The sequence below is a fragment of the Aspergillus japonicus genome (assembly GCF_003184785.1).
Source record: "Aspergillus japonicus CBS 114.51 unplaced genomic scaffold BO86scaffold_71, whole genome shotgun sequence".
NCBI lineage: Eukaryota > Fungi > Ascomycota > Eurotiomycetes > Eurotiales > Aspergillaceae > Aspergillus > Aspergillus japonicus.
Window position 1 is genome coordinate 144,378 of NW_020291708.1, and position 21,941 is coordinate 166,318.

General features: G+C 56.4%; 11 protein-coding genes across 11 annotated transcripts; 5 read left to right on the forward strand and 6 right to left on the reverse strand.

Moving 5' to 3' along the window:
* Positions 1 to 968: 968 nt before the first annotated feature.
* On the forward strand, positions 969 to 3,440 carry BO86DRAFT_440701 (acetyl-CoA synthetase-like protein; the record flags this gene model as incomplete). The annotated part of the gene is made up of 4 exons (XM_025676215.1): positions 969 to 2,458; positions 2,535 to 2,795; positions 2,877 to 3,006; positions 3,074 to 3,440. Coding segments are annotated over exons 1-4 (1,901 nt in total), but the record flags the coding sequence as incomplete, so codon positions are not given.
* A 1,859-nt stretch (positions 3,441 to 5,299) lies between these two features.
* Positions 5,300 to 6,386, reverse strand: BO86DRAFT_413019 (uncharacterized protein; the record flags this gene model as incomplete). Its single annotated transcript, XM_025674704.1, has 3 exons — positions 6,064 to 6,386; positions 5,735 to 5,977; positions 5,300 to 5,700 (listed from the first exon to the last, which is right to left on the reverse strand). The coding sequence occupies exons 1-3, from the start codon at positions 6,281 to 6,283 to the stop codon at positions 5,300 to 5,302; spliced, it is 864 nt and encodes a 287-aa protein (XP_025523494.1). The 5' UTR covers positions 6,284 to 6,386.
* Positions 6,387 to 7,554: 1,168 nt separating this feature from the next.
* On the reverse strand, positions 7,555 to 8,133 carry BO86DRAFT_403601 (uncharacterized protein; the record flags this gene model as incomplete). Its single annotated transcript, XM_025673947.1, has 1 exon — positions 7,555 to 8,133. The coding sequence occupies one exon, from the start codon at positions 8,131 to 8,133 to the stop codon at positions 7,555 to 7,557; it is 579 nt and encodes a 192-aa protein (XP_025523495.1).
* A 767-nt stretch (positions 8,134 to 8,900) lies between these two features.
* On the reverse strand, positions 8,901 to 10,845 carry BO86DRAFT_440703 (MFS general substrate transporter; the record flags this gene model as incomplete). Its single annotated transcript, XM_025676216.1, has 3 exons — positions 8,901 to 9,732; positions 9,809 to 10,042; positions 10,094 to 10,845. The coding sequence occupies 3 exons, from the start codon at positions 10,843 to 10,845 to the stop codon at positions 9,183 to 9,185; spliced, it is 1,536 nt and encodes a 511-aa protein (XP_025523496.1). The 3' UTR covers positions 8,901 to 9,182.
* A 176-nt stretch (positions 10,846 to 11,021) lies between these two features.
* On the reverse strand, positions 11,022 to 12,952 carry BO86DRAFT_459097 (MFS general substrate transporter; the record flags this gene model as incomplete). Its single annotated transcript, XM_025677330.1, has 2 exons — positions 11,312 to 12,952; positions 11,022 to 11,069 (listed from the first exon to the last, which is right to left on the reverse strand). The coding sequence occupies exons 1-2, from the start codon at positions 12,917 to 12,919 to the stop codon at positions 11,022 to 11,024; spliced, it is 1,656 nt and encodes a 551-aa protein (XP_025523497.1). The 5' UTR covers positions 12,920 to 12,952.
* An 824-nt stretch (positions 12,953 to 13,776) lies between these two features.
* Positions 13,777 to 14,613, reverse strand: BO86DRAFT_274780 (RTA1 domain-containing protein; the record flags this gene model as incomplete). The annotated part of the gene is made up of 2 exons (XM_025667255.1): positions 13,777 to 14,399; positions 14,460 to 14,613. Coding segments are annotated over 2 exons (777 nt in total), but the record flags the coding sequence as incomplete, so codon positions are not given.
* Positions 14,614 to 15,315: 702 nt separating this feature from the next.
* Positions 15,316 to 15,531, forward strand: BO86DRAFT_322788 (uncharacterized protein; the record flags this gene model as incomplete). The annotated part of the gene is made up of 1 exon (XM_025668403.1): positions 15,316 to 15,531. One exon carries the CDS (start codon positions 15,316 to 15,318, stop codon positions 15,529 to 15,531), a length of 216 nt encoding a protein of 71 aa, XP_025523499.1.
* Positions 15,532 to 16,015: 484 nt separating this feature from the next.
* On the forward strand, positions 16,016 to 17,255 carry BO86DRAFT_322774 (Zn(II)2Cys6 transcription factor domain-containing protein; the record flags this gene model as incomplete). The annotated part of the gene is made up of 2 exons (XM_025668401.1): positions 16,016 to 16,084; positions 16,140 to 17,255. The coding sequence occupies 2 exons, from the start codon at positions 16,016 to 16,018 to the stop codon at positions 17,253 to 17,255; spliced, it is 1,185 nt and encodes a 394-aa protein (XP_025523500.1).
* A 183-nt stretch (positions 17,256 to 17,438) lies between these two features.
* BO86DRAFT_347055 (DUF3425 domain-containing protein) lies at positions 17,439 to 18,388 on the forward strand (the record flags this gene model as incomplete). Its single annotated transcript, XM_025669267.1, has 2 exons — positions 17,439 to 17,628; positions 17,694 to 18,388. Coding segments are annotated over exons 1-2 (819 nt in total), but the record flags the coding sequence as incomplete, so codon positions are not given.
* BO86DRAFT_459099 (uncharacterized protein) lies at positions 18,380 to 19,908 on the forward strand (the record flags this gene model as incomplete). The annotated part of the gene is made up of 1 exon (XM_025677331.1): positions 18,380 to 19,908. The coding sequence occupies exon 1, from the start codon at positions 18,646 to 18,648 to the stop codon at positions 19,906 to 19,908; it is 1,263 nt and encodes a 420-aa protein (XP_025523502.1). The 5' UTR covers positions 18,380 to 18,645.
* Positions 19,909 to 21,009: 1,101 nt separating this feature from the next.
* Positions 21,010 to 21,777, reverse strand: BO86DRAFT_403608 (uncharacterized protein; the record flags this gene model as incomplete). The annotated part of the gene is made up of 1 exon (XM_025673948.1): positions 21,010 to 21,777. The coding sequence occupies one exon, from the start codon at positions 21,775 to 21,777 to the stop codon at positions 21,010 to 21,012; it is 768 nt and encodes a 255-aa protein (XP_025523503.1).
* Positions 21,778 to 21,941: the final 164 nt, after the last annotated feature.

Consider the following 21,941-nt stretch of genomic DNA (forward strand, 5'->3'; position numbering starts at 1 on the left):
CGCACGGGGCACGTCCAGGCCTCCCTCAGCCTGCAGATCTTGATGCCACACGCGGGGTTCAGCCCGAACGACTACATCGATCAGCAAGCCCCACACAGCCCTGGAACCGACTCCCGGGGTCTGTGGAGAACATCTGATGCTTTGACCCCCGGCCCACTCCCGGGTCTGCAAAATCCTTGGGAGATAAGCATACTTCACACAAACTTGAGTCTGCATGTGGTACATCTGCAAGCCCTCGCAGTGTATGTATTCTATCCCACACAAACCTGCATCTCCGTTGCAAGCTACCACTGCGTGTTGTGCCCCGCCTCCCGCAGCAACAAGGTTTCCCGACGCATGACCCCGGCAAACCCTATCTCCCCGCCAAAACACCAACTACTTCGTAATTCTGATGAGGAACCCTGCGACTAGAGTGTCTGCCGCGCCTCTGAAGGGAATAAATCCCCAATTGTTTACAACCTTGAATAAGAAATCGGTGTCCATTGGTGCATCGTCTCTCATGCGGTTGAATTCACATTGCCTACGGACATCTTGTAACGGCGCGTACTGTAAGCACAGTACATGCATGTGCACATGCACCCCGGGATACAAGATGAACAACCTGCACGGGGATGACATCACTGGGCCGGATTCGTGAAGCTCCCATCAGAGCTTCTTCCTTGGACGGGAATCCAATTCGTTCGCGATGGCCCGCTGGGGAAAGCCGTGAAGAACCCCGGGTGTTGAGAGGTGTCCAATCCCACGCAGAAACCCATGGAGGCGTGTGATACGCTTCTGTTGCTCGGAGGTGTGTGCATCAAGATCGGGAATCATCCTCTGGACTGACATCAGACCTGCGTGCTTGGCTGCAAAGGCACTCGTTCGCATGGATGGGAACAGCAATGGCCATCATAGTGACTAGGGTAGTGTGGGATTAGCGCTCATGGCTGGGTGTGCACATACAACCTGTTGAATGTGGACATCTGTGTGGGCAAGCTACCAATTGAACTGTATTTAAGGTTATGAATGTCTACCCCGGCCTTCACAGCAAATACTCTTACCCCAACAAGACATACACACCTCCGTGAACACTCTCAAATCCACCACGCCATCCCAACCAGCCATCCATAATGACCGAGCCCAGCATGGTCGACGTGCCCGCCTCATACATCTCGTACGCAACCCCAACTCCAACACCCAGCCCCCTGAAACAGCACAAACCCTGACCCCAACGCTACCCAGAAACCACCCATCGACCCCGCACCTAGCCAACCTGAACCAATACCGCAACCTCTACCAAGAATCGGTGCGCGACCCCGACCACTTCTGGCGGGCGATGGCCACCTCCGCCCTGCACTGGGACCGGCCCTTCCACACGACGCGCCACGGATCCCTCGAGGCCGGCGACCAGGCGTGGTTCCTCGGGGGCCGGCTGAACGCCAGCTACAATTGCGTGGACCGGCACGCGCTCGCGACCCCGGACAAGCCCGCCCTCCTCTACGAGCCCGACACTCCGACCCGCAACCAGCCGCAGCCGCAGCAGATCACCTACGCCGAGCTCTTGCGGGAGGTCTGTCGCCTGGCGTGGGTGCTACGGGATCTGGGCGTCCGCAAAGGCGAGATCGTGACCATCTACATGCCCAACATCCCCGAGGCCGTGGTCGCCATGCTGGCCTGCGCGCGCATCGGCGCCGTGCACTCCGTCGTCTTTGCGGGGTTCTCGGCCCCCGCGCTACGGGGACGGCTGCAGGATGCGCGGTCGCGCGTGATTCTGACGGTGGACGAGGGCGTGCGCGGGGGCAAGACCGTGCCGATGAAGCGGGTTGTTGAGGATGCGGTCGTGGGTTTACGATATGGTGGTGAGGAGGCTGACGGCAAGTGCCAGTGCCTCGTCCTCCGGAAGACCGGCAGCCCGGTGCCCTGGTGCCAGCAGACACAGGATGCGTGGTGGCACGAGGAGTGTGCGCGGTGGCCCGGCTATTACGCGCCCGAGGCGATGGACGCCGAGGATCCGCTGTTCCTGCTGTATACCTCCGGGTCGACGGGGAAGCCCAAGGGCCTGCTGCACTCGACGGCGGGCTATCTGCTGGGCTGCGCGGTGTCCGGGAAGTACGTGCTGGATCTGCACCCGGCCGACACCATGTTCTGCGCCGGCGATGTCGGCTGGATCACCGGCCACAGCTACAGCGTCTACACGCCCCTGGTCCTGGGGCTCGCCACCGTGCTCTTCGACGGGACTCCGTCCTTCCCCACCTGTGCCCGGTATTGGGACATCCTCGCGCGCACCCGGGCGACGCACTTCTACACAGCCCCGACCGCCCTGCGGTTGATCAAGAAGGGCAACGGGAACGCGTACGCCGCGGCGGAGTCGCACAACCTGGAGCGGCTCCGGGTGGTGGCTTCCATCGGGGAGCCCTTGGCCGCCAATGTCTGGCAGTGGTGTCATGACACCCTTGGTGGCCAGGTGCATGTGCTGGATGTAAGTTCCCCACCTTCTTTCCTTCTGGGTGCATGCATGCATATGCATGAAGTATAAGTTCTAAATAAGGGTACAGACCTACTTCCAAACCGAAACAGGCTGCCATGCTTTCGCCCCTCTGGCCGGGGTTACCCCGACCAAACCCGGCTACGTGGCGCTGCCATTTCTCGGCTTCAAGCCCATTCTGCTGGATCCGGTCTCCGGGGCCGAGATTCGCGAGAGTGGGACCGAAGGCTTGCTGGCGTTCGATCAACCGTGGCCCAGCATTGCCCGCACGGTATGGGGCGACCATGCCCGGTACATGCAGACTTACTTCGAGCAGCATAAGGGATACTTTGTGAGTTTAGCACCGCGCGCCGTGCTTACTTACCACCCACTGGCATAGTTTGGGACGTGAAATGTTGATGAGTGAGTTCAGACAACAGGAGACGCCGCCATCCGAGACCGCAACGGATACTTCAAAGTCCTGGGCCGGGTGGACGATGTGGTCAATGTATCGGGCCATCGACTCTCCACCGGCGAAATAGAGTCCGCTCTCTTGAATCATGGTCCGTTGCCATAACTCCATATAGTCTTGTTTCGGGGAGACAGGGACGTGCTAACCGTGCTGGCTAGGCGCCTTCGCCGAAGTTGCCGTCGTGGGGACCGAGGATGAGCTGACCGGACAAGCATTGGTCGTCTTCGCATGCCTAAAGAATGACCTAGAAGATGAGAAGACTAAGTCACAGCTCCGACAGTCGGCCCAGCAGCACATTGGGAAATGCATCGGGCGCTTTGCCGTGCCTCGAAAGGTGTTTCTGGTCGATGATCTGCCCAAGACACGATCCGGCAAGATCATGCGACGGATTCTGAGGAAGATCCTGGAGGGCGAAGAGAAAGAGTTTGGCGATCTGTCCACGGTAAATATTCCTGCCCCTTGGCAATGCAGAGATGCAAGCGTTATGTCGGGACAAAACGACGTGCTGACCAAAGCGACCTTCCGTGAGCAGCTGCTACGTCCAGAGGTTGTGCGCCATCTTATCGTCGAAGTCGCGACACAACAGACTACTGCGCACCCTCGCGGGACACTCAAGTCAGAAGCCCAAAAGGCCCCGACAAGTGATGTGCCGTATCCCTTCCCGAGCTACAAGATCACCTATCTCGACCACATCCTCCCCCCATGCCACATGTTCGGGTTCCTGACCTTCGACAACGCCTCCCCAGAAGCGATCGAGACCTTGGAACTGGCAACCGACCAGCTCTGCCAGCATTTTCCCTTCCTGACGGGTGTAGTTGTCCCCTCGGGCCAACCCCACCCCAAGAACGAACGCGAGGTGCAGGCAGCCCCCGCGTCCTTCCTCACAGAATACCCAATGCTGCGTGTCGAAGAACGTCCAGAGATGGACACGCTCCTTCCTGACGAATACATCCAGCAGCGATACCTTCCCACCCGATTCCTCACGCCGCCGGACGAACCCATGCCGCTGGTGCGCTTCCAAGCGAACGTGACCAGAACCCAAACGATCCTGTGCGTAGTCTACTACCACAAAGTCCTCGACAGCACCGCGGTGGCCGTGGTCCTGAAAGCGCTGGCCACGCTGTGCAACAACCCCAATGCCCCGCCGGACGCCCTGCCCAGCTCCCACGCCACGGAGCAGCGCGCCCGGAAACACATCGCGGAGTTCATAGCCCAAGCCCCGGAGCCCGCGGCACCGTTGAACTGGACCCGAACCCCGCTGGCAGTGGATCTCATCCCGCCACCACCCGAGAAAGTCCCGGTGAGTCGACACTTCACGCTGAGCGCCGAGCGCATCACCCAGCTCAAGGACGCGTGCAACCACGCCCTCGCCTCCACCTCCTCTGTCACAACCCCCCTCAGCACCAACGACATAGTCACGGCCATCGTCGGCCTCAGCGGCACCAAAGCCCGCCTCGAAACCGTCCCGGACGCGGTCCCCCCGAACCCAAAGGTGATCATCGCCGCCAACGTGCGCAAACACTGCCACCTGCCGGCCACATACATGGGCAATGCCCTCGCCGCGGTGGAGACATCCTACCAGCCGGATGAAAGCGCAATGCCGCCGCACCCGGACGCTTTAATGACTCTGTCCGGCCTTTCGTCAACGGTCGACCGAGCCACCCAGACGCAGCTGCTGCGCATCGCCGTCGCGCTACGGCGGGAGATCAGTCGACTGTCCGAACCCTACATGAAGGGGGTGTGTCGCACCGTCGCCGAGACCGAGGACCGCGCCACCGTCTTCCCGGCGTATGGCAGCAGTATCATCGTCTCCAGTCTGCGGTGGATGGACTTCTATCTCGATTTTGGGGTGCTCGGCCGCGTCCGGCGGTATGATATCCCCGAGACTAAGGTGAAAGGTGTGTGCTGGGTGTTGCCGGCGAGGGATTTGGGTGGGGATGTCGCGGCGCAGCCGTATGAGTTGAGGTTCGTGTTGGAGCGGGCGGCGATGGAACGGTTGCAGGCGGATGCGCTGTGGCGGTGGTTGCTGGTGGAGGATGAATAGCGTGCGTTGGATTGAGGTGATTGAGAAATGTAGAACTAGGGTAAAGAGAAAATCAGAGCCGCATGGAATGAGCAATCAGTAAGGACAGGCTTATCTTCCATGCGTCCAAGACGTCGAAGCTGCGGCGTAGAAAATTAGCTGTTCGAGTGAGACACGGGGGGAATTCCCCTCACACCTCCTTTCAAGATAGATCTCCCAGCCCAAACTGAAAAAAAGGCTTCAAATCACGATTCATCTACTGAATCCACCAGGTCAAAAGCACAAGCACAATTCTCAGAGTTCTACCTCTCTAGTCACAGGAGTGGTTCCCGACACAGTCTCTTCCGTCGAGCAGCCTTATCTAAACCCTGGCCCATCTCAGCAGCACAGCCGCAGCAACGACCGGCAAGACACTACCCAACTCTCCCAATCCCGCAAACTCCGGCGAGATCCGCGCATTCACAAATGCTCCCGCACCCAGCAAAACAGCAAACAGATTATACACGAAGCTCCACCCAAAATTGAATTGGATCCTGCGCACGGCCTTCTCGCTGATACGGATCATGGTCAGCACGCTGAGGAGACTGGGCCGCATGAGCACCACCTCTGCCGCAGATTTGGCGACCTCGCTGCCGGTTTCCTGATTCATGTGGACGCCGATCGTGGCCGTGGCCCGCGCCACGGCATCGTTTGTGCCATCGCCGACGAATATGGTTGTTGGCGGTTGGTTTCGCTTCGATAATGATAGAGCCCCTCCTCGCGCTGACGCTCGAGCGTTGCTCTGTTCCCTTCTTACCCCATTCGCCATCGGAGTCCAGAGAGGAACGCAGGACACTTCGGGAGGATTCCGTCGAGCGACGCCCGGTTGCGGAAAACAGGGCGGTTGGCGGTGCGCAGCAGGACTCTTGGCCCAAGGCGATCAAGGCGCGGCAAATGCAGCCCAGGGCTTGGAGTCTGTCTGCGTAGCGGGTGCGCGCGGAACGGCGCTGCTGGTCGCAGGGTCTGCCGTCCGAAGGTTGACAGCCGGAGTGTGGAGGCTCTGGAAGGGTTGATGTCAACACAGTGACCCGGATGGGTGACTCCGAAACCATACTAAGTAGGCCAAGACAGTCAAGCTGAACTTACCTGGGATTTTGTTGCTGGGAGACCGCGTCCGGGTTTGGGTGCATTCGCGTAGAGCGATCCGCTCGATGCACGAGTCATCACAGCAGGGAGATGGTTTGTCTTTACAGTAAGGAGGGTCGGACGTCGGGTTCACGCAGGCCTTCTCGGGACTGAGTTCCTTGTGGGCCTCGCGGCAGCAACCGGGGGAGAGTGGGCTCCCGGGATTCGAGGCACAGGGCATGATAGAGGAGGTTAGTCTCAGATTGCAGATGATCAGATGGTCGAAAGTGGAGTCAGTGTAAGAGAATAAGGACTGAAGGTTTAGAGAGTTGGGATGAGGAAAGATCTCAGGAAGCAAGGAAGGAAGAAGGGAATGAGAAGAGGGAAATCGGACCCCCTCACTTGGCCCGGGAGAAGCACGGAATCACTTCCACCCGCATTCCGACTCGGCGTGTGGAGAGTGAGTAGTCAGCATCTTGAAGTTTAATCTGAGTCTAGATACCGGTATAGACTAAAGTTACTCTCCAACCTTAGCAATGCAGTTCCAGAGCCCTGAGTTCTAGTTATATCTTAGAGAACTGCTGTTGGTGATGACATTCCCGCTTGTAGCCGATCAAGCGGCCCTGGAGTATCCACACTGTGTGGGGGATAAACAGCGGCAGTGAGGATAGTCCCGAGTCCCACTGGTTCTGCGGCTGTACCCGCTGCCTGTCCAATCCTGGGGAACGAGCGGGACAGGGGGACAGGACCCTTTACTGCTAGATCGGTTGCGATTCAAGGTTCTATTTGTGAAATACTGTTTGCGAGGGTACATGGCTGGATACAGTACATTTGGCGACTTAAGGGACAGTCTTCAGTCTGTCAACCTGCCAGCTGCTCATGTTGAGACACATCGACCAGCCCATCCTGAACCTTCTGTGGAGGCCAATATTTTCATCTCCGGTTCTTTTGACTTGAGCAAGTTCCGCCATACCAAAAGGAAAGTGAATCATTTATTTCGGCTTGCGGGGGCAATGACTTTGGAAAGCAGGGAAAAGAGATAATATGCAAAAAAAAAAAAAAAAAAAAAAAAAGAAGAGAGAGAAAGATAAGGAAAAGAAAAGACAACCAATATTGAAGAGAAAGCAGGTATCTGTAGGGTGGTGGGACAGCTGAAATAACGATTCTTCGACATAGCTGACGTGCTCATCGACCAAGACCTCATTCGATGCCCAAGCGCTCATTGTTTTGGGGCTTGCGGGGTAAACACTTGCTCGGAGAGGGTAGACAGTGGACACTAACGTGATCCGTGGGACAAAGAACATCTCGCCCCAACCCTCTCACGCACGCAACAATGCCATTCCTCCCCGAATATTGATAGAATACTCCTGAGTGCCAGCAGTAATACAGCCAGCTCGCGCCCTCCCACGCCCCAAAAGCTCTCAACGGAGAAAAACCCCCTTTCTCACTTTCTCAGCCCTCCCCTCCCTCAACCCCTCCCACAAACCCCTCTCAACCCCCAAATCCAGAGGTTCAATACCCCGTCGGCCTAACCGCAATATCCTTATACGCATCCCGTCCATCCAGCAAGGTATCCGTGATATTCCCCGCCCACACCGCCGCCGCATCCTTGACCTCGCCCGCCGGGATGCGGGCCACCACGCTGCCGGTGTAGCTCAGCGCGGCGGTGTGCTCCTCCTGCAGCTGGGAGTAGATGTACCAGCCGCCATCGCTGGAGGCGGCGGTGGCAGCGATCGCGGCGTGGATGCCGATGTAGTCGGCCACCACGACGGAAATCTGCGCGGCGAGGGTCTCGAGGGGTGGTAGGAGGGCCGCGGCCTCGGTGGCATTGAGGAAGTCTGGCTGGATGGTCTTGGTCTCGGCCAGGAAGGCATTGATGAGCGTCGCGGCGCCCGCGGTGATGTTGGAGATGTCGTCGCCGCCGGGGTAGGTCAGGATTTGGACGTCGAGGGTGGTGGCGGCGGCGGTGATGGTGGTTAGGCCCGTGGTGAAGGGGGTGGTGTCGCGGGGCTGAAGGTGGGGGGTTGCCGTGGTTAGGGTGATTAGGGTTAGAGGGAGGAGGGGGAGGATGTGGAGGGTGGGGAGTCTCATGGTGGACAATTTGTAGGTGTGAGTTGTTTGGTTACGGTTAGATAGATGTGGGGTAAGCAGAAGGTAAAGTTGAAGAGGGGACAACTGAATTGAAGTAAAGAGATAATGGTAGGGTGGTGGGGGAAGGGGGGTTTCTTCCTGCTTTTTAAAAACATGCATGCTGCTAGCTTCTGTCTGCCCACTTCCCCTCCCCTCCCCTCGCAGGATCATGGAGGCTGAAGAACATGCAACCCTGAGCATGGCATGCAGTCTCTTGGTAAGCCTCATTGGTGCAGAATCTGGACTGCATCTACATTAAATCAAAAAGGTCTAGACCATCCGAGCTCGCCAATGGGACTGTTCAATGGTGGCGAGACCATGTATCTAAATCCAATGATGAGGGGGAAACCCTGAAGGATCTGGCCGCTAGTCCTAGAAAGCCCAACGGGGTTAGGGCTGGAGATGCACCCGCACGCCTGCATGAGTCGGACATGCCTCGTGGCTGGAGGGTAAATGGTGCAAACTATGGAGGCTATGAGCACGAATAGATGGAAAGCCTGCCCTTATGCTCTAGCTTACTCTTGTACCTTCTGTTCCGGTTGCAGTTGTGCAGTTCATGATGTATTCCGGGGCGGCTGATCAGGCAATTGACAACTGGAGAACAACTGCAGCTTTCGTCCTCTTCGGTCAAGTGATCATATACAATCTCACCTTGCTAAACCTCCCTAAATGTTTCCTTCTTTCTTATCTTTTCTTTTCTGTTCTTTTCTAACTTTTGGACCCTTATCCTTTTTTTTTCTGTCTTATTCCCTTGCATCCCATTTTGTTTGTGGTGCTTAGTTCTTTTTGCCCCTTAGTCACATGTCTATTACCTTAATCGCTGAAGAGGACATACCGAACGGCAAAATCACAAAACCAAGGAAATTGATCACTTAGAACGTGTCATCATCCAGCTCGTATAAAACCTGCATACAATTCTCTAGGTACTGTTCTCGACCGCACACGCACCAAAAATATCGCGAGCTATCGTACAAACTATCACCGCAGAAGCAACACACCTCTCAATCTAACTAATCCCGCTTAACACCCACCCTCCCCTCCCCCCTCAACCCCCAAAACCCAACCACCGAGCACACAACCATCGCCCCAAACATCGTCCAAAAGCTCGCGCGATACCCGTTCATCAGCGCCCGCGCCTCCCCATCACCAGCAGTCAGGTGGCGCTCCGCCACCACCGTCGAAACCACCTGCACCACGCCCAGCCCCAACGCATTCCCCACCTGCGCCGCCGTGTTGAACACCGCCCCGGCCAGCGCCTGCGTATGCGCCCCGAAACGCTCCGTGATCACGATCAAGCCGACGGTGTAGAGCGTCCCGAAGCTGAGGGGCTGCAGGACCTGGGCGACGAAGGCGTTGCGCCAGTATGTTGTGGTGGCGTGGATGAGGGCCATGAGCAAGGGGGCGAGGGCGCAGAGGATGGTCGCGGCGAAGATGAGGGGTGCGGCGGGGAGGCGGTGGATGGTTAGGCCTACGAGGATGTTCATCGTGACGCCGGAGATGAGGCTGGGGAGGATGCGGAGGGAGGCTTGCAGGGCGGACTGGGATTGGATTTCTTGGAAGCTTTGACGCTGTTAGTTGTTTAGGGGTGAGGGGTGGAGTGGGGGGGAGTAATGTGGGCAGGTTGGAGGGGGCTTACAAGAGACTAGCGAATAGTTCCAGCGCGTTGAGGACGCCGTTGGACAACGCGACGGTGGCGCAGATGCTCGAGAAGGAGCGATTCGTCCAGAGTGTGTTGGGGATTAGGGCGGGTCGTTCGGTTTGGGTCTGGTGGTGGGACCAGGTGATAAAAGCGGGGAGGGAGAGGATTGTGATGCAGAGGATGGCGATGCATTCGGCAGATTTGATGCGCGAGGGGTTGGCGCTGAGGATTCTGGGGTGTTGTTAGTATAAGTTGACTCGGGGGTAGAAAGGTTGATCTCACGCGAGAAGATAGCAGAGCAATGCCATGGACACCGAGCCCAGCGCCGCGCCAACCCAGTCGACGCTTGTCGCGAGTCTGCGCAGCACCGGGTCCTCATAAGCAGTGCTCTGCCTGGGAAGCGCCCAGAGCCCGATCACCGAGACGAACAGCGTCATTCCCCCCGAGATATACCAGCCTAGGCGCCAGCCCACCGTATCAATGATCACCCCGCCGACCACCAACCCCAGCGAGAAGCCCAGTGGAAGACTGAGTCCGAGGCACGAGAAGGCGAGATTTATGTTCCTACCTGGCGGAAGAAGCAGTCCGAGGAGGGAGACGGACGAGGCGAGATGCAGCGCCAGCCCTACCCCTTGTAGGGCTCGTAGCACCACTAACTCCTGACCATTTCGCGCCAGGCCCTGCCCGACCATCAGTCCACCACTGGCGAACGACCCCACGAGTTGGACCCATCGAGGCCCGACTGTGTCGGCGATGGAGCCGGCGAGGAGAAGTGTAGAGGCTGTAGCCAGACTCGCGACCGAGGATGGCCATAGGGACAATGAGGCGGGGAGTGGGAGGTCTTTCGTGATGGTGGGCAGACCGACGGTCACCAGGCCATTGATTACGCTGGCTGTGAGCGTGACGGTGGAGAGCTGGATCGTGGCGATGATCTGTTGGAGTTGGGTGGGTTGCGGGGGTTGCTGTTCTGCAGCGGAGGCATTGTTGGACTCCGTCTGTGTGAGGGTTGTTGTGGTTGTTGATGTTGCTGACATGGCTGTATAGTACGTTGCACAGCGTAGAGTCTATCGAGTGGGTCGCTTCTGGGCTGCTGGAGTGGCTTGGTGGGCCTTTTGAGGGTTGAAAGCCCTCGGTGACTCAATGCTTCCTCCCGCTCTTAAGTCACCTCGGCTATATGGATGTGGGTGCTTTTTGGTGAACTTAGGACACTTCACTTGACATAGCCTAGTGACAATGCGTTGAGAGCAGGAATTTGCATCTGTGAGTATACCATATATTTATGATGATAAAGTGCATGCAATTTTCATTACTGTGCAGATAATGGCTATCGTCAGCACGTCTGACGACAGAGCATCTGTACGGATCCACATTTCGCAAAGCATCGCAGCCCTAAACCCGCCATGGATGCATGCGAATCCAGCACGCCACACCCCCAGCCAAACTCCCCCCCACAAAGCATCAAAGAACATGTTCCTTCTCCTCTGCTTTCGGAATACGTACAAAGATAGCACAAATTAGCGCAGCAACAACAGCCATCCCGAGACTAAGCCACCAGATCGCGCGCAAAGCCCCCAAATCCAGGTCATAGCCAGCGCCGTGATTCACACGCTGCCCAACAGTATCCGCAAGAGCGGTCCCGATGGCCGCAGACAGATTTTGAATCGTCACCAGCAAGCTCCCCGCGGCACCCTGGAAGGATTTCGGCACGCTCGAGGTGATGAAAATGGAGGCGGCAGCAAAGGTCAGGTCAGGCCCGAAGGTGACGAGGGCGATCCCCGGCATGGCCAGCGCCCAGTAGGTGGTGGTGGCAGTCTGGGGTAGAAAGAAAACCGGGCCCATGGTGAAGGCGATCATCCCCACGGCGAGCAGCCAGTGACCGGGAACGAGGTGCAGCGTGCGCGAGACCACCCAGGTAGCTGCGATGCCGGAGACCAGGTTGGGGATTAGGTATAGTGCGACCGTGATGGGGGCTTTCTGCTGGATGGAGAGGAAAAAGCGTACGGCGTAGAACATCCAGCCGCCGATGTAGGCGCCATAGCCTAGGAAGTAGGAGATTGCTAGCGGGGTGAACCCGGGAGTTGTCCAGAGGCGGTTGTCGATCAATGGCCGTGCGGCCCGCTGCTCGGCCAGGTAAAACAGCCCAAAGCAGAGCATCCCGGCAACAATGGTGGAATAAGTGTAGGGCTGCCAGCCGCTGGGGGCGCCCTGTGTCAGGCCGAAGATCACGAGTCCACAGCCTACTGCAGCGCACAGGGCCCCGAGGCCATCGAAGTCCTCCAGGATCGAGCTGTTGCTCGCGGGAGCAAATGCGGGAATGCACCAGATCGACGCCGTGACGCAGAGGCCAGAGAGGATGGCATTGGCGGCAAAGATCCAGGGCAGATGGGCCTCCAGCGCACCGCCCTTGAGGCAGCCGATCAAGAACCCGATGGGAGCCATGGCAGCCATCAAGGAGAAGATTCGGTTTTTGCGGAGCCCAGGCGCGTACAGCCGGCCTAAAAGGCTCATGGAGGAGGCCTGGAGTACCCCCACAGCCACTCCCTGCATGCCTCGAGCGACGAAGAACAGGATCGCACGTCCCGGGTGAATGCTGAACACCAAAACCAGATTCCAGATGACTAGCCAGCCAAACGCAAGTGTCATAGGCAGTTTAGGATCCAGGAGGTCGATCACCGACCCGGCGATGATCACAGTCACTCCATTTGCTAACAGAAAGGATCCCACGAGCCATGGTGTACTGCCTTCGGTGACACGCAAGGCGCGGGGAAAGATGAGCTGATTCACCAGAACGTCTCCGAGAAACACCCCGAAGAGCAAGAGGCCCATGGAGCACAGGAGCACAAAGACTATCTCATTGGCAAAGTTAGACAACTCCGGGGGTGTGCTCTGCATGACCCGATGCTCTGACCCTTCCACGTCGAGTCTGGAAGTCAGACTATTGGCAGTGTTGCGAGCGTCATCATCCTGTGGGGAAGTGTGGATGCTTTCCTGAGCGTGCGGGAACGCAGTCTGAGCAACCTCATCCACATGACGCGACGTAGATCGAGCGGCCTGTTTATTTAGTGTACCTTCAACTGACAAGGTGAGTTGGCTCTGCGAGTAGATCATTATTATCAAATGCTCGCTGTTGAGGAACGTGACGTTGGTGGGAGAGCAGGAGAAGTGGGCGTGAAGAAGGGAGCGGGGATTTGCAGAGCTGTTTATAGTAGCCTTTTCTAGGCTTAAAGTGCGATTACGGCGGCTGGGATTCATAGCATTAGCCTAGTAGGTACCTAGGTAGCTCCTCTTGCCTAGTTCTGAGTTTTCGAAATTTTCTACTTTCTCCACCGAGCCATGACAGGGATCAAGCTACCGGCAGCTCTCGGGATTTGAAACCCGAAGCCGCATCAACCTATGATTGTTGGCCAGGTGGCATTTCTCCATGAAGAAGACATGGTGAATACGATCTGTTCCAATCCTGCGCAGGGTGCTCAGCAGGGAGTCAAGTTGAGAAAGAGGTTGGCAAGCAGAGGTTTAGCAATTGCTGTGCCAATCCTCGACCAGTAGTTCTCTTTATGGGCCATATGTCTTTCTAAGCGAATGCTCGCCGAACAGTCAGGCAGTTGTCAGATTACTAATTTCTGCTAGTCAACCCCGCGCCCTGAGGCATGGAGAGGTGGTCATACTGACATCTAGCTATCGAGTACAATTAATTAATTTTTTATGCTCTTGCTTAGCACCCGTGCCTTGTTGTTCAAACACGACTTATGAGATCTACAACTTGCTCTGGTCCGGTGAACTAATTTATAAGACCTCTTAGAATGGCAACCCGCTAATGATACGTCTATAATCTTCCATCCGAACACTAAACCATAAGACTACCGTCACACACAGTCATAAATGCCGACAGTGAGAAAGCTCACTTTGTAAGGGCGACGCACTCAGTCCCCTCACACCAAGGGTTCATCATAGAGTCCCTTATCCTGCAGCACCTGACTGGGATGACAAATATTCAACGCCAAACACCCCAGCAACATCAGCGTCGCATCAAACACATAGATAAACACCTCATGACCCTGCAAGCTTCCCTGACTCCCCTGTATATACTCCGCCACGCGGTAGATCGACCGCACCATGATGAGCGCACTGACCACATACAACACCATCAAAAGTCGTTTCCAAGGCACCGCCAGTCCAATCGACTTCTCCGTCGGGCGGTCGCGGATCCGCCGATGAAAGACGGCGGAGACCGCCATGAAGACCCCGAAGAAGATGATCTGCACGAACAGCCCGATGATGATCATGCGCTCGCCCAGCTTGACCTTGCTGGAGGTCTTGGCTTGGGCGAGAATGCCGCCGCCGCCACTCTGAAAGAGGAAGGAAAGAACATCGCCGGTGACGAAGATCTTGGTGAGTTTGGCGGGGCGGATGGGGGAGCGCGTGTCCCCCTCGACGAGGCGGATGATGCGCCCCAGGATCATGTAGACCGACGCTGCCAGGAGAGAGGGGCCCAGAAGGAGGAGAAGGCTCTGCCCTGCGTAGGGAGCGACGGACCAGTTCGGGGTCTGCTTTGCGCTGACGGCTCGGAGGGCGTAGCCTAGGGTTTCGACTGTTGGTTGTTAAGATCATGTCTCGATTGAATTGCTGGGAAGAGAGAGGGAAGGCTTACAGGCAATGCCAATGATGAATGGAGTCATGAAGCGACTCCCCGACTTAGTGGCCTGCCAGGCGTGTCCCAGCCCGGTGACGAGGAAACCGATGGTGAAGACCACGGCGGCCGCGTAGGACGGGTCATAGCGGTACAAAACGAATGAATCAGACATGTTGAAGCGAACGGAAGAGGGTCGGTGAGACTAGGAAAGAATGCTTTGAATGTTGCATCTTCGGAGTCTGCAATCCAAGACATGGTACTTATACAGTGGTTGAAGTGGTTGATAAAGTGTGGCCGCGACATTCAGTATCAATGAGCTAGGGTTAGTTGCTACCAGCAATGATGATCCATGATAGAGGCTGCGGCTGCCTATTATTGTATGGACCCGTCACTACGGTACACCATGCCTGAATCGGAAAGGTGTACGCTGTTCCACTCGTTTCAGCGTTGAACGTTTTTTCAGTTAGCGAGGATCCACTGCCAGAGCGGAGCTTCTCTCGAAACGTGCGGTCGGAGCGGACATACTCAGTACGAGGCTACAAGCAGAACCAAAAATATATCGATCTGTATCCGGTATAGTGTACGCCGTAGGTATTGTATACGGTACGGTACGTACCGCAAAAGCACTACACGTCCTGTACCCAACGTCAGCCTATGGTTCGATGAAGGACTCGGGGTTGATAAAGCCATTTGTAGATATGGAAAGGGAAATACAACAATAGAACTGCGACAGCCTCTGGAGTAGGGGCGTCGAGCACTGGCTCAGTAACAGCTTCGAACTTAAAATAGGTAGTTATAAAATGGAGGTTGCGTCCTGTCGAGTAGGAAGGATACCCTTCTCACAAGTCGACACAGCCTTCCCCACATCCTCCCAATGGCTCTCACCAACCTGGCTATTATCGTGATCATGGTTGTCTGCTGCTTGGCAGTCACGGCTCTCGGAGCAGGGCTGGCCTCCTTTTATTCCCCGCCCGAGGAGGGCAAATCAGTGTATGAAGCCTCCGCCGAACAACAACAGTATATGCGATCAGTACGGTTACGGGCACTGCAAAACCTCGAGGCTACCCTGAGACCAGCATCTCATGCATGAACCTGAACGGTCGGACAACCCCCCTTTTCCGGAGATTCTCGCCCTTCGGCGGCGGACTAATAGAGCTTACGAACAGGACACAATCGGACGTCTCCCATTCTTACTATTCATCCTCGGGTTTCTTTCTTCTCTTATTGCTTGAAAAGAGAGACAGCCATGGGGAAACCCGAAGCCTGCAGGATCAAGGGCTGAAAACATAGCATAGTAGCATAGATTGCGGGCAGCGGGCACCAACTAGTTAGACTAGACCCGACTCATGTACAGTACTGTATTTGTATTTGTATTTGTATTTAATTATGCCCGTGCCCGACTCGTCCCTGCATCCATCTCTCTTCTCCCAACTTCCGGCACAACCACCTACCATCGGATTCGTTGTCTCCTATTCCTTCCGGGATATACTTTCTTCTTGATCTTTGTTTTATCTCATTTTGGATTCCGTCAATCATTCTCCTCTGCTGCCTCACTATCCGAGCGTTTGTCTCCAATGCCATCGCGTCGCGCCCATAGTAAATCCCGACATGGCTGTCTGCAATGCAAGCAGCGACGAGTGAAAGTACGGTCCAGTGACTTTGGAGTCTACAGAGCTAATATCCCGCTCGCCCCATTAGTGCGATGAGCATCAACCAATTTGCTTGCGATGCAAAGCCAAAGATCTACCCTGTAGTTATCAAGCAATGTCCACAGCCTCTTCCTCCACGCCTCCCGGTACAGGAACAGCGAGCACAGCCGCGACCTCGCCGGAGACGACCATCCCAACCCAGCCACCACTCCCCTGCCAGGCTGGGCCTGTTCTCAACTCGCAAGATCTTGAACTAATGGTGCAATGGTGCACACACACATATGCCACGCTCTCTCGAAACCACGCGGTGGAATGGATCTGGAAATCCGTCATTCCCCGAAGGGCAGTCCACGATCCCGCGCTGATGCACGGCATCCTCGCCCTCTCCGCACTGCACCTGGCATTCCTCCACCCCCACCCCCAGCGCAAGGAATACCTCGACACCGCGCAGTGGCATCACCACAAATCCATCTCCGGCGTCCGCAATATGGAGGCCCTCAGCGAGGCCAACGCTAGCGCAGCCTACGCCCTCTCTAACATCATCATAATCTTCACCTTTGCGCTACCTCTACTCAGCGATAGCGGCAGTGGCGGAGAAGGGCAGCCCGCAACCCCGTACGACGAATTACTTCGAATCTTCCACATGAGCCGTGCCTCGCTGAGGATCTTAGTTGCCGTCTCCGAGTGGGTGCAAGCAAGCGACCTAGCGATCCTCGCCACGGCCGCCCCGGTCGGGCAATCGAGCACCCATACTCGGGCGTCCACGTTGCCCTCGCTCCTGGATGCGGCCCTCCGAGATATTACCTCACTCAATGGACGGCTGGGGGAGGATGATTCGCATCATCCCAGCGAAGTGTATGGGCCAGTCCTCCGCCAACTCCGAGTGGCATTTGAAAGTACCTCCAGCGAGAGTAAGGATGGGATCATCACGGCGCTATTCTGGTGGATCTTTGGCCTCTCATCGGAATTCTTGAATCTGCTGGGCGAGAGAGATCCCTTTGCGATGGTGATTCTGGCCTTTTTCTGTGCGTTAATGCACCGCCTGCGCGGGCAGTGGTGGATGGATAATTGGGCGGAGAAGGTGGCGCGGGATATTCGTGGATCCTTGGATCCCTCGCTAGCGAGCTTTGTTCCTTGGGGACTCTGTCTTGAAGACCGATCATGAGTGTGACTTGGCAACCTTCTCATGATGGGTCCTGAAATTGAGAGCTGTGCGGTATTGATTACGCTTCGGCAATAACGGGGCATATCACCGATATCGCCGACCTGCCTCAGGCACTAATCCAACCCTTCACAACTTCGGACGCCAAATCCCGGGCTCGGATCTGCCCACCGAACAACCCTCAAACCCGAACAGGTGAATTCTTTCTGAATCAGGGTCCTTGTCTTTTGATTTGGCCAGGATCGAATAATAATGTCCAACGAACCGGGAAGTAAAGCTTTGACCGCCGCCACCATGCCTCCGGATAGCTGGCTTGGCGTACTGGAGCCATCGCTTAGACGCAGATTACAAAACCGACTCAACCAGCGTGCGCGACGTAAGTACTTGCTGACCCGTGGACAAAAGTCCCGTTGGGATAATTCAGTCTTACCAAGCAGGCAGGGCGTCGTATTCGAGAGTCTCAGTCAGGCAGCAGCGCTGATGAACAACCGCCAACGCTTGCCGTTCGACCGACCGATCTCGTGCAGTTACTCCTGGGCATAACACAGGACCTGCACATTCTAGGTCCAGACGCCCGAAACACTGCGCAGAAGCTGCAGCAACTGGAGACAGCAGCTATGGCTCTGGCGTCTGCAGCCTGTGGCTCTCCGGTTGAGAGCCTGCGTCTTGGAGTGACTCGGCTCAACATGCTGCGAGCGATGCATACCAACCTCACGGTTCTAGGCTATGGCGAGCAAGACACGCATGACGAGGCTCAATCGACATTCACACTACAAGGGCCTGCTTCTCCGTCGAGTCAAGCCTACCCACAGAGGCAGCTCCCACCAGCATTGGAGCCAACGGCCATTCAGCGCCGCGTGCCGCATCATCCATGGCTGGACCTGTTTCCTTTCCCACACCTGCGCGACGCCCTAATTCTTGCGCAGGACTGCGTCGACGAGGACCAGCTGTGCCACGATATGTGCGGTCGTGGTCTGGAGGCGACGGGGATCTTGGTGTGGACGGAGCCGTGGGATCCCACAGGCTGGGAGGTCACCGAGGCCTTTCTGTCGGTATGGGGCTGGACTGTTCGTGATTGCCATGACCTTCTCCGTTCAACCAATCTGTGGAGATCTCGCCGTGGAGAGAAACGTCTGCGCTTTCCCGGGGCGGAAGGCAGCAACTGACACTATCCAGCACGCGGATTGTGCCCGAACCAGGATACGAATACTTCTTTTCGCGAATTGTTCTCCGGCACGAGATTACGTATCCGCTACACTACAGAGATGCGCAGCCGGCTTCGCGCTCGCGACACGAACAATACACAGACTTCAGCTGTGCTCAACGAATCTAGGTGTACATGCCAAAACGAATATGCTCCCGCAGTTGAAAGCTGCTTGCTTGCAGCCCTATAATGGTACGGAAAAGGACCATCCCATCGAACACTAGCCATTATCGGAAGCAACAATCTTCTCAGCCAAGGCTCTCACTAAAAGTCACGAAGGATGGAGATCCTCCGCTGGAATCACAATTTGAGGATTTCGGCGTGAATATAAAAACCCTCCGAGACGCACCGATTACTCGCACAAGATCCACGACCGACAGTCAGATCACACACATTATGCCTCCTCGTACTCTCGACAATCTCCCACTCGAGCTCTTCTGGCTCATGACCGAGTACCTGCATATCAATTCTCTTGGTGCTTTGCGGTGCGTGTCCAAGACACTCAAAGCCAAGACCAAGACAGCCTGGCTATGCAGCCGCGTGCACCCGCTCTCCATCCATATCGACCCGGAGGATGGAGGACGCATGCGCATCCGCCCTGAGAAACCGTTCCTCGCCCCTCGCCCCCTGCCTCGGCAGTATCAGGCCCTGCTAGGCGCGCGGCAGCTGATCCTCGAAACTTACGAGTGCATCCAGCAGTCCCCGAGTGCCTCCGAAGCCGCTCTGATCACGCTGTGCCGGATCCTGAGCGACAATGCCGCCCTGCAACCGCTCGCGCTTCAGCGCCTAACCCTCTGCGCGCGGGATCCCCGCGCGCAGTGGCTCGGCTACCACGACAGTCGCCTGAGCGTTCGGATGAATCCATTTCGTTTTGCGGGGCCCCGCGCCAAGTTCTCCGCGCACTGGGCCCAGCTCACGCAGCTGATCGTCCACTTGCCCGGCGCGTTGACCGCCGAGGGGTTTCTGAATGACCTGGTGGGGTGGTGCATCCTTCCGCATGCGCCGCGGCTCGAAGACTTCCGGTTGTTCTGCGAGCCCCGCCACCGCCACCGCACACCGTTCGGGTACATGGTCGGGCAACTGGCGCAGCTGAACCCCCGGCCACCGCTGAAGCGACTGGAGATCAACTTCCACTTCTTCCGGAACTACCGCGAGAGAGTCATCGACGTGCTGCAGGCCTACGGACGCACGCTGGAGACGGTCACCATCATGTGTCCGTACCAGTGGGCCCCTGACATCGTTGAATTGGTCGTTCCGCTCAAGGCCGCCTGTCCTGTCCTGGCGCATCTGCTCGAGCATATAGTCGACGGCGAACCGTTGTGGCGCGCGCTGTCTGGTCCCGCGGAGCTCTATGAGGAGCGGCCGCGGGACGACGATGGTTCGCTTGAATGGGTCCGGGTGGATGGCTCGCCCGAGTGGCAGGAGGTGATCACGCATGTTACTCCACTGTGATTGTGCGATCCTTCCCCTGTAACACCAGATGTGTAGTTGTTGACGGCGGGTATCCTTCCGCGCGCATCGGCCTGAGACCCAGCCAGACATCGTTTCACCTGCCTTTTCCTTTGACTTAGACTCAATTTCGATACATTTTCTACCAATACATGTTTATCATCAGAAACAGATCATATCCCTCACCCTCGCCGGACTCTTCGTATTGCACAGCCCTGTGCTCCCATGTGATGACCTCGACCGTGTCTCCGTTGACACAAGAAGCATCGTAGAAAGAAACACTACCTTCAAGATACGCTCTACCCTTCAAATTACAGCCTTCGATGGGGAGAGAAGACCCTACTTGCGTAGCTTCACAATCAACAGGTACTGTACAGTACATCCTACCCCTACTTTACAAGGGTAACAAACCCGTTTGTGCTCCTGCTGCAAGGAGGTAGACTAGCCCATTCCGAGTCTTCGGACGCACGCACCGGCCTACTAACGGACCGGCCCCATCGACTTGAGCTCTAGCCCTAAGATCAGCTCAACACCTTGCCCCCGCTGAGTCGCCGACGCTCTCCCGCACCCCACACCTCCCTAGATCCTTCCTGTCTAAGTTCTGGTATCCTCCCACCCCCCCACAGCGTATCTACATCTGTCGTGAGCAACTAGCCATCGATCATCACCTCAATGCGCCCGTGGGCACCTGAGCATAGTACATTCAGTGAAATAGCCTTAATACCAGTAAGAGAGAATCGGCCAGACCCCAAACACAGTCAACCCACCAACAACAAAGACAATAACAACAACAACCACAAAAGCGAAGATATAGATTAGTCCACATTATATAAATTGACAAATAGATCAACACACAAAGGATTATTATCACCACCGGAAGACACACAGCTCCACCCAATCCATTCCCAATCCAAGCTCTCCTCCCTGGTCTCTTCTACACACCCACCCCAGCGTGCTCCCGTATCGTCCACCCGCCCTCCTACCCTTCAACAAACAAAGAAGCTTTCAAGAATACAAAGAAGACACATTCACGAAGGAGAAATGACAAACCCTTGTCTCAAAACCCCACAAAGGATTTAGCGGATTTCCTTTGTCTATCCCCAATCACGCAGTACTCGACGCCGCAGCGACGGCCACGGCCGTAGACGACGCGACGTACTCGCAGGCGCTGGCTTCGTCGAAGACGGAGGCGAGGGAGATCAACGAGGAGTAGTACGCGTCGATGGCGGGGTCGATGGAGGCGGAGGAGGCGGGGATGGCCGAAGAGGAGGTGATGGATAGGTGAGCGGAGGAGAAAGTGGTTGCTGGGGTTATGGTGGATTTGGAGGAGGAGGTGAGGGTGTGTCCTGCACTCCCTGAAGGGGCGATGGTGTGTGTGGTGGTTGTTCCGGGCTGGACGGTAACGGAGGAGGCGGAGTGTGGGTTGGAGTTGGTGGTGTGGGTGGTCACGCTGGTGGAGGGGTCGGGCTTGGTGGTGGTTGATTTGATTGCGGTTGAGGTGGTGGGCTTAGTGGTGGTTGGTGAGGTTAGGGCTGTGGTGCTGGTGCTGGTGCTGGTGCTGGTGCTGGTGCTGGGGTGAGTTGTTGTGGTGGATGTTGATGAGGTTGCAGACGAGGTGGTTGAAGAACTGGTCGAAGAGGTGGTAGGCTGAACCGTAGTGGTGGAAGTCGTAGTTGAAGTAGTGGTGGTAGAAGCAGCAGCAGTGGTGGTTGTGGTTGTGGTTGTCAGGGCATGGGTGGTGGTGGTGGTCGTCTTGGTTGTGGTGGCAGCGACTTGCTTGGTGGTGGTCGTCTTCTTGGTTGACTTCCCTCCCAGCCCGAACAAGGCGGAGGCCAGCTGGACCAGAAGTAGCAGAGCGACGAGGAACCTCATGATGAACCGATTGAGAAGCGAAAGAGTGACTAGAACGACTGACTAGAGGCGAGGACGAGAATGCTGCTCAATCGACCAAGACATCGAACGGGAGGAGGTCTTATATCTTTTCCACTCCTCTGATATTATTCCATTGTTTACACTTGCCTTTCCTATTTTCTGGT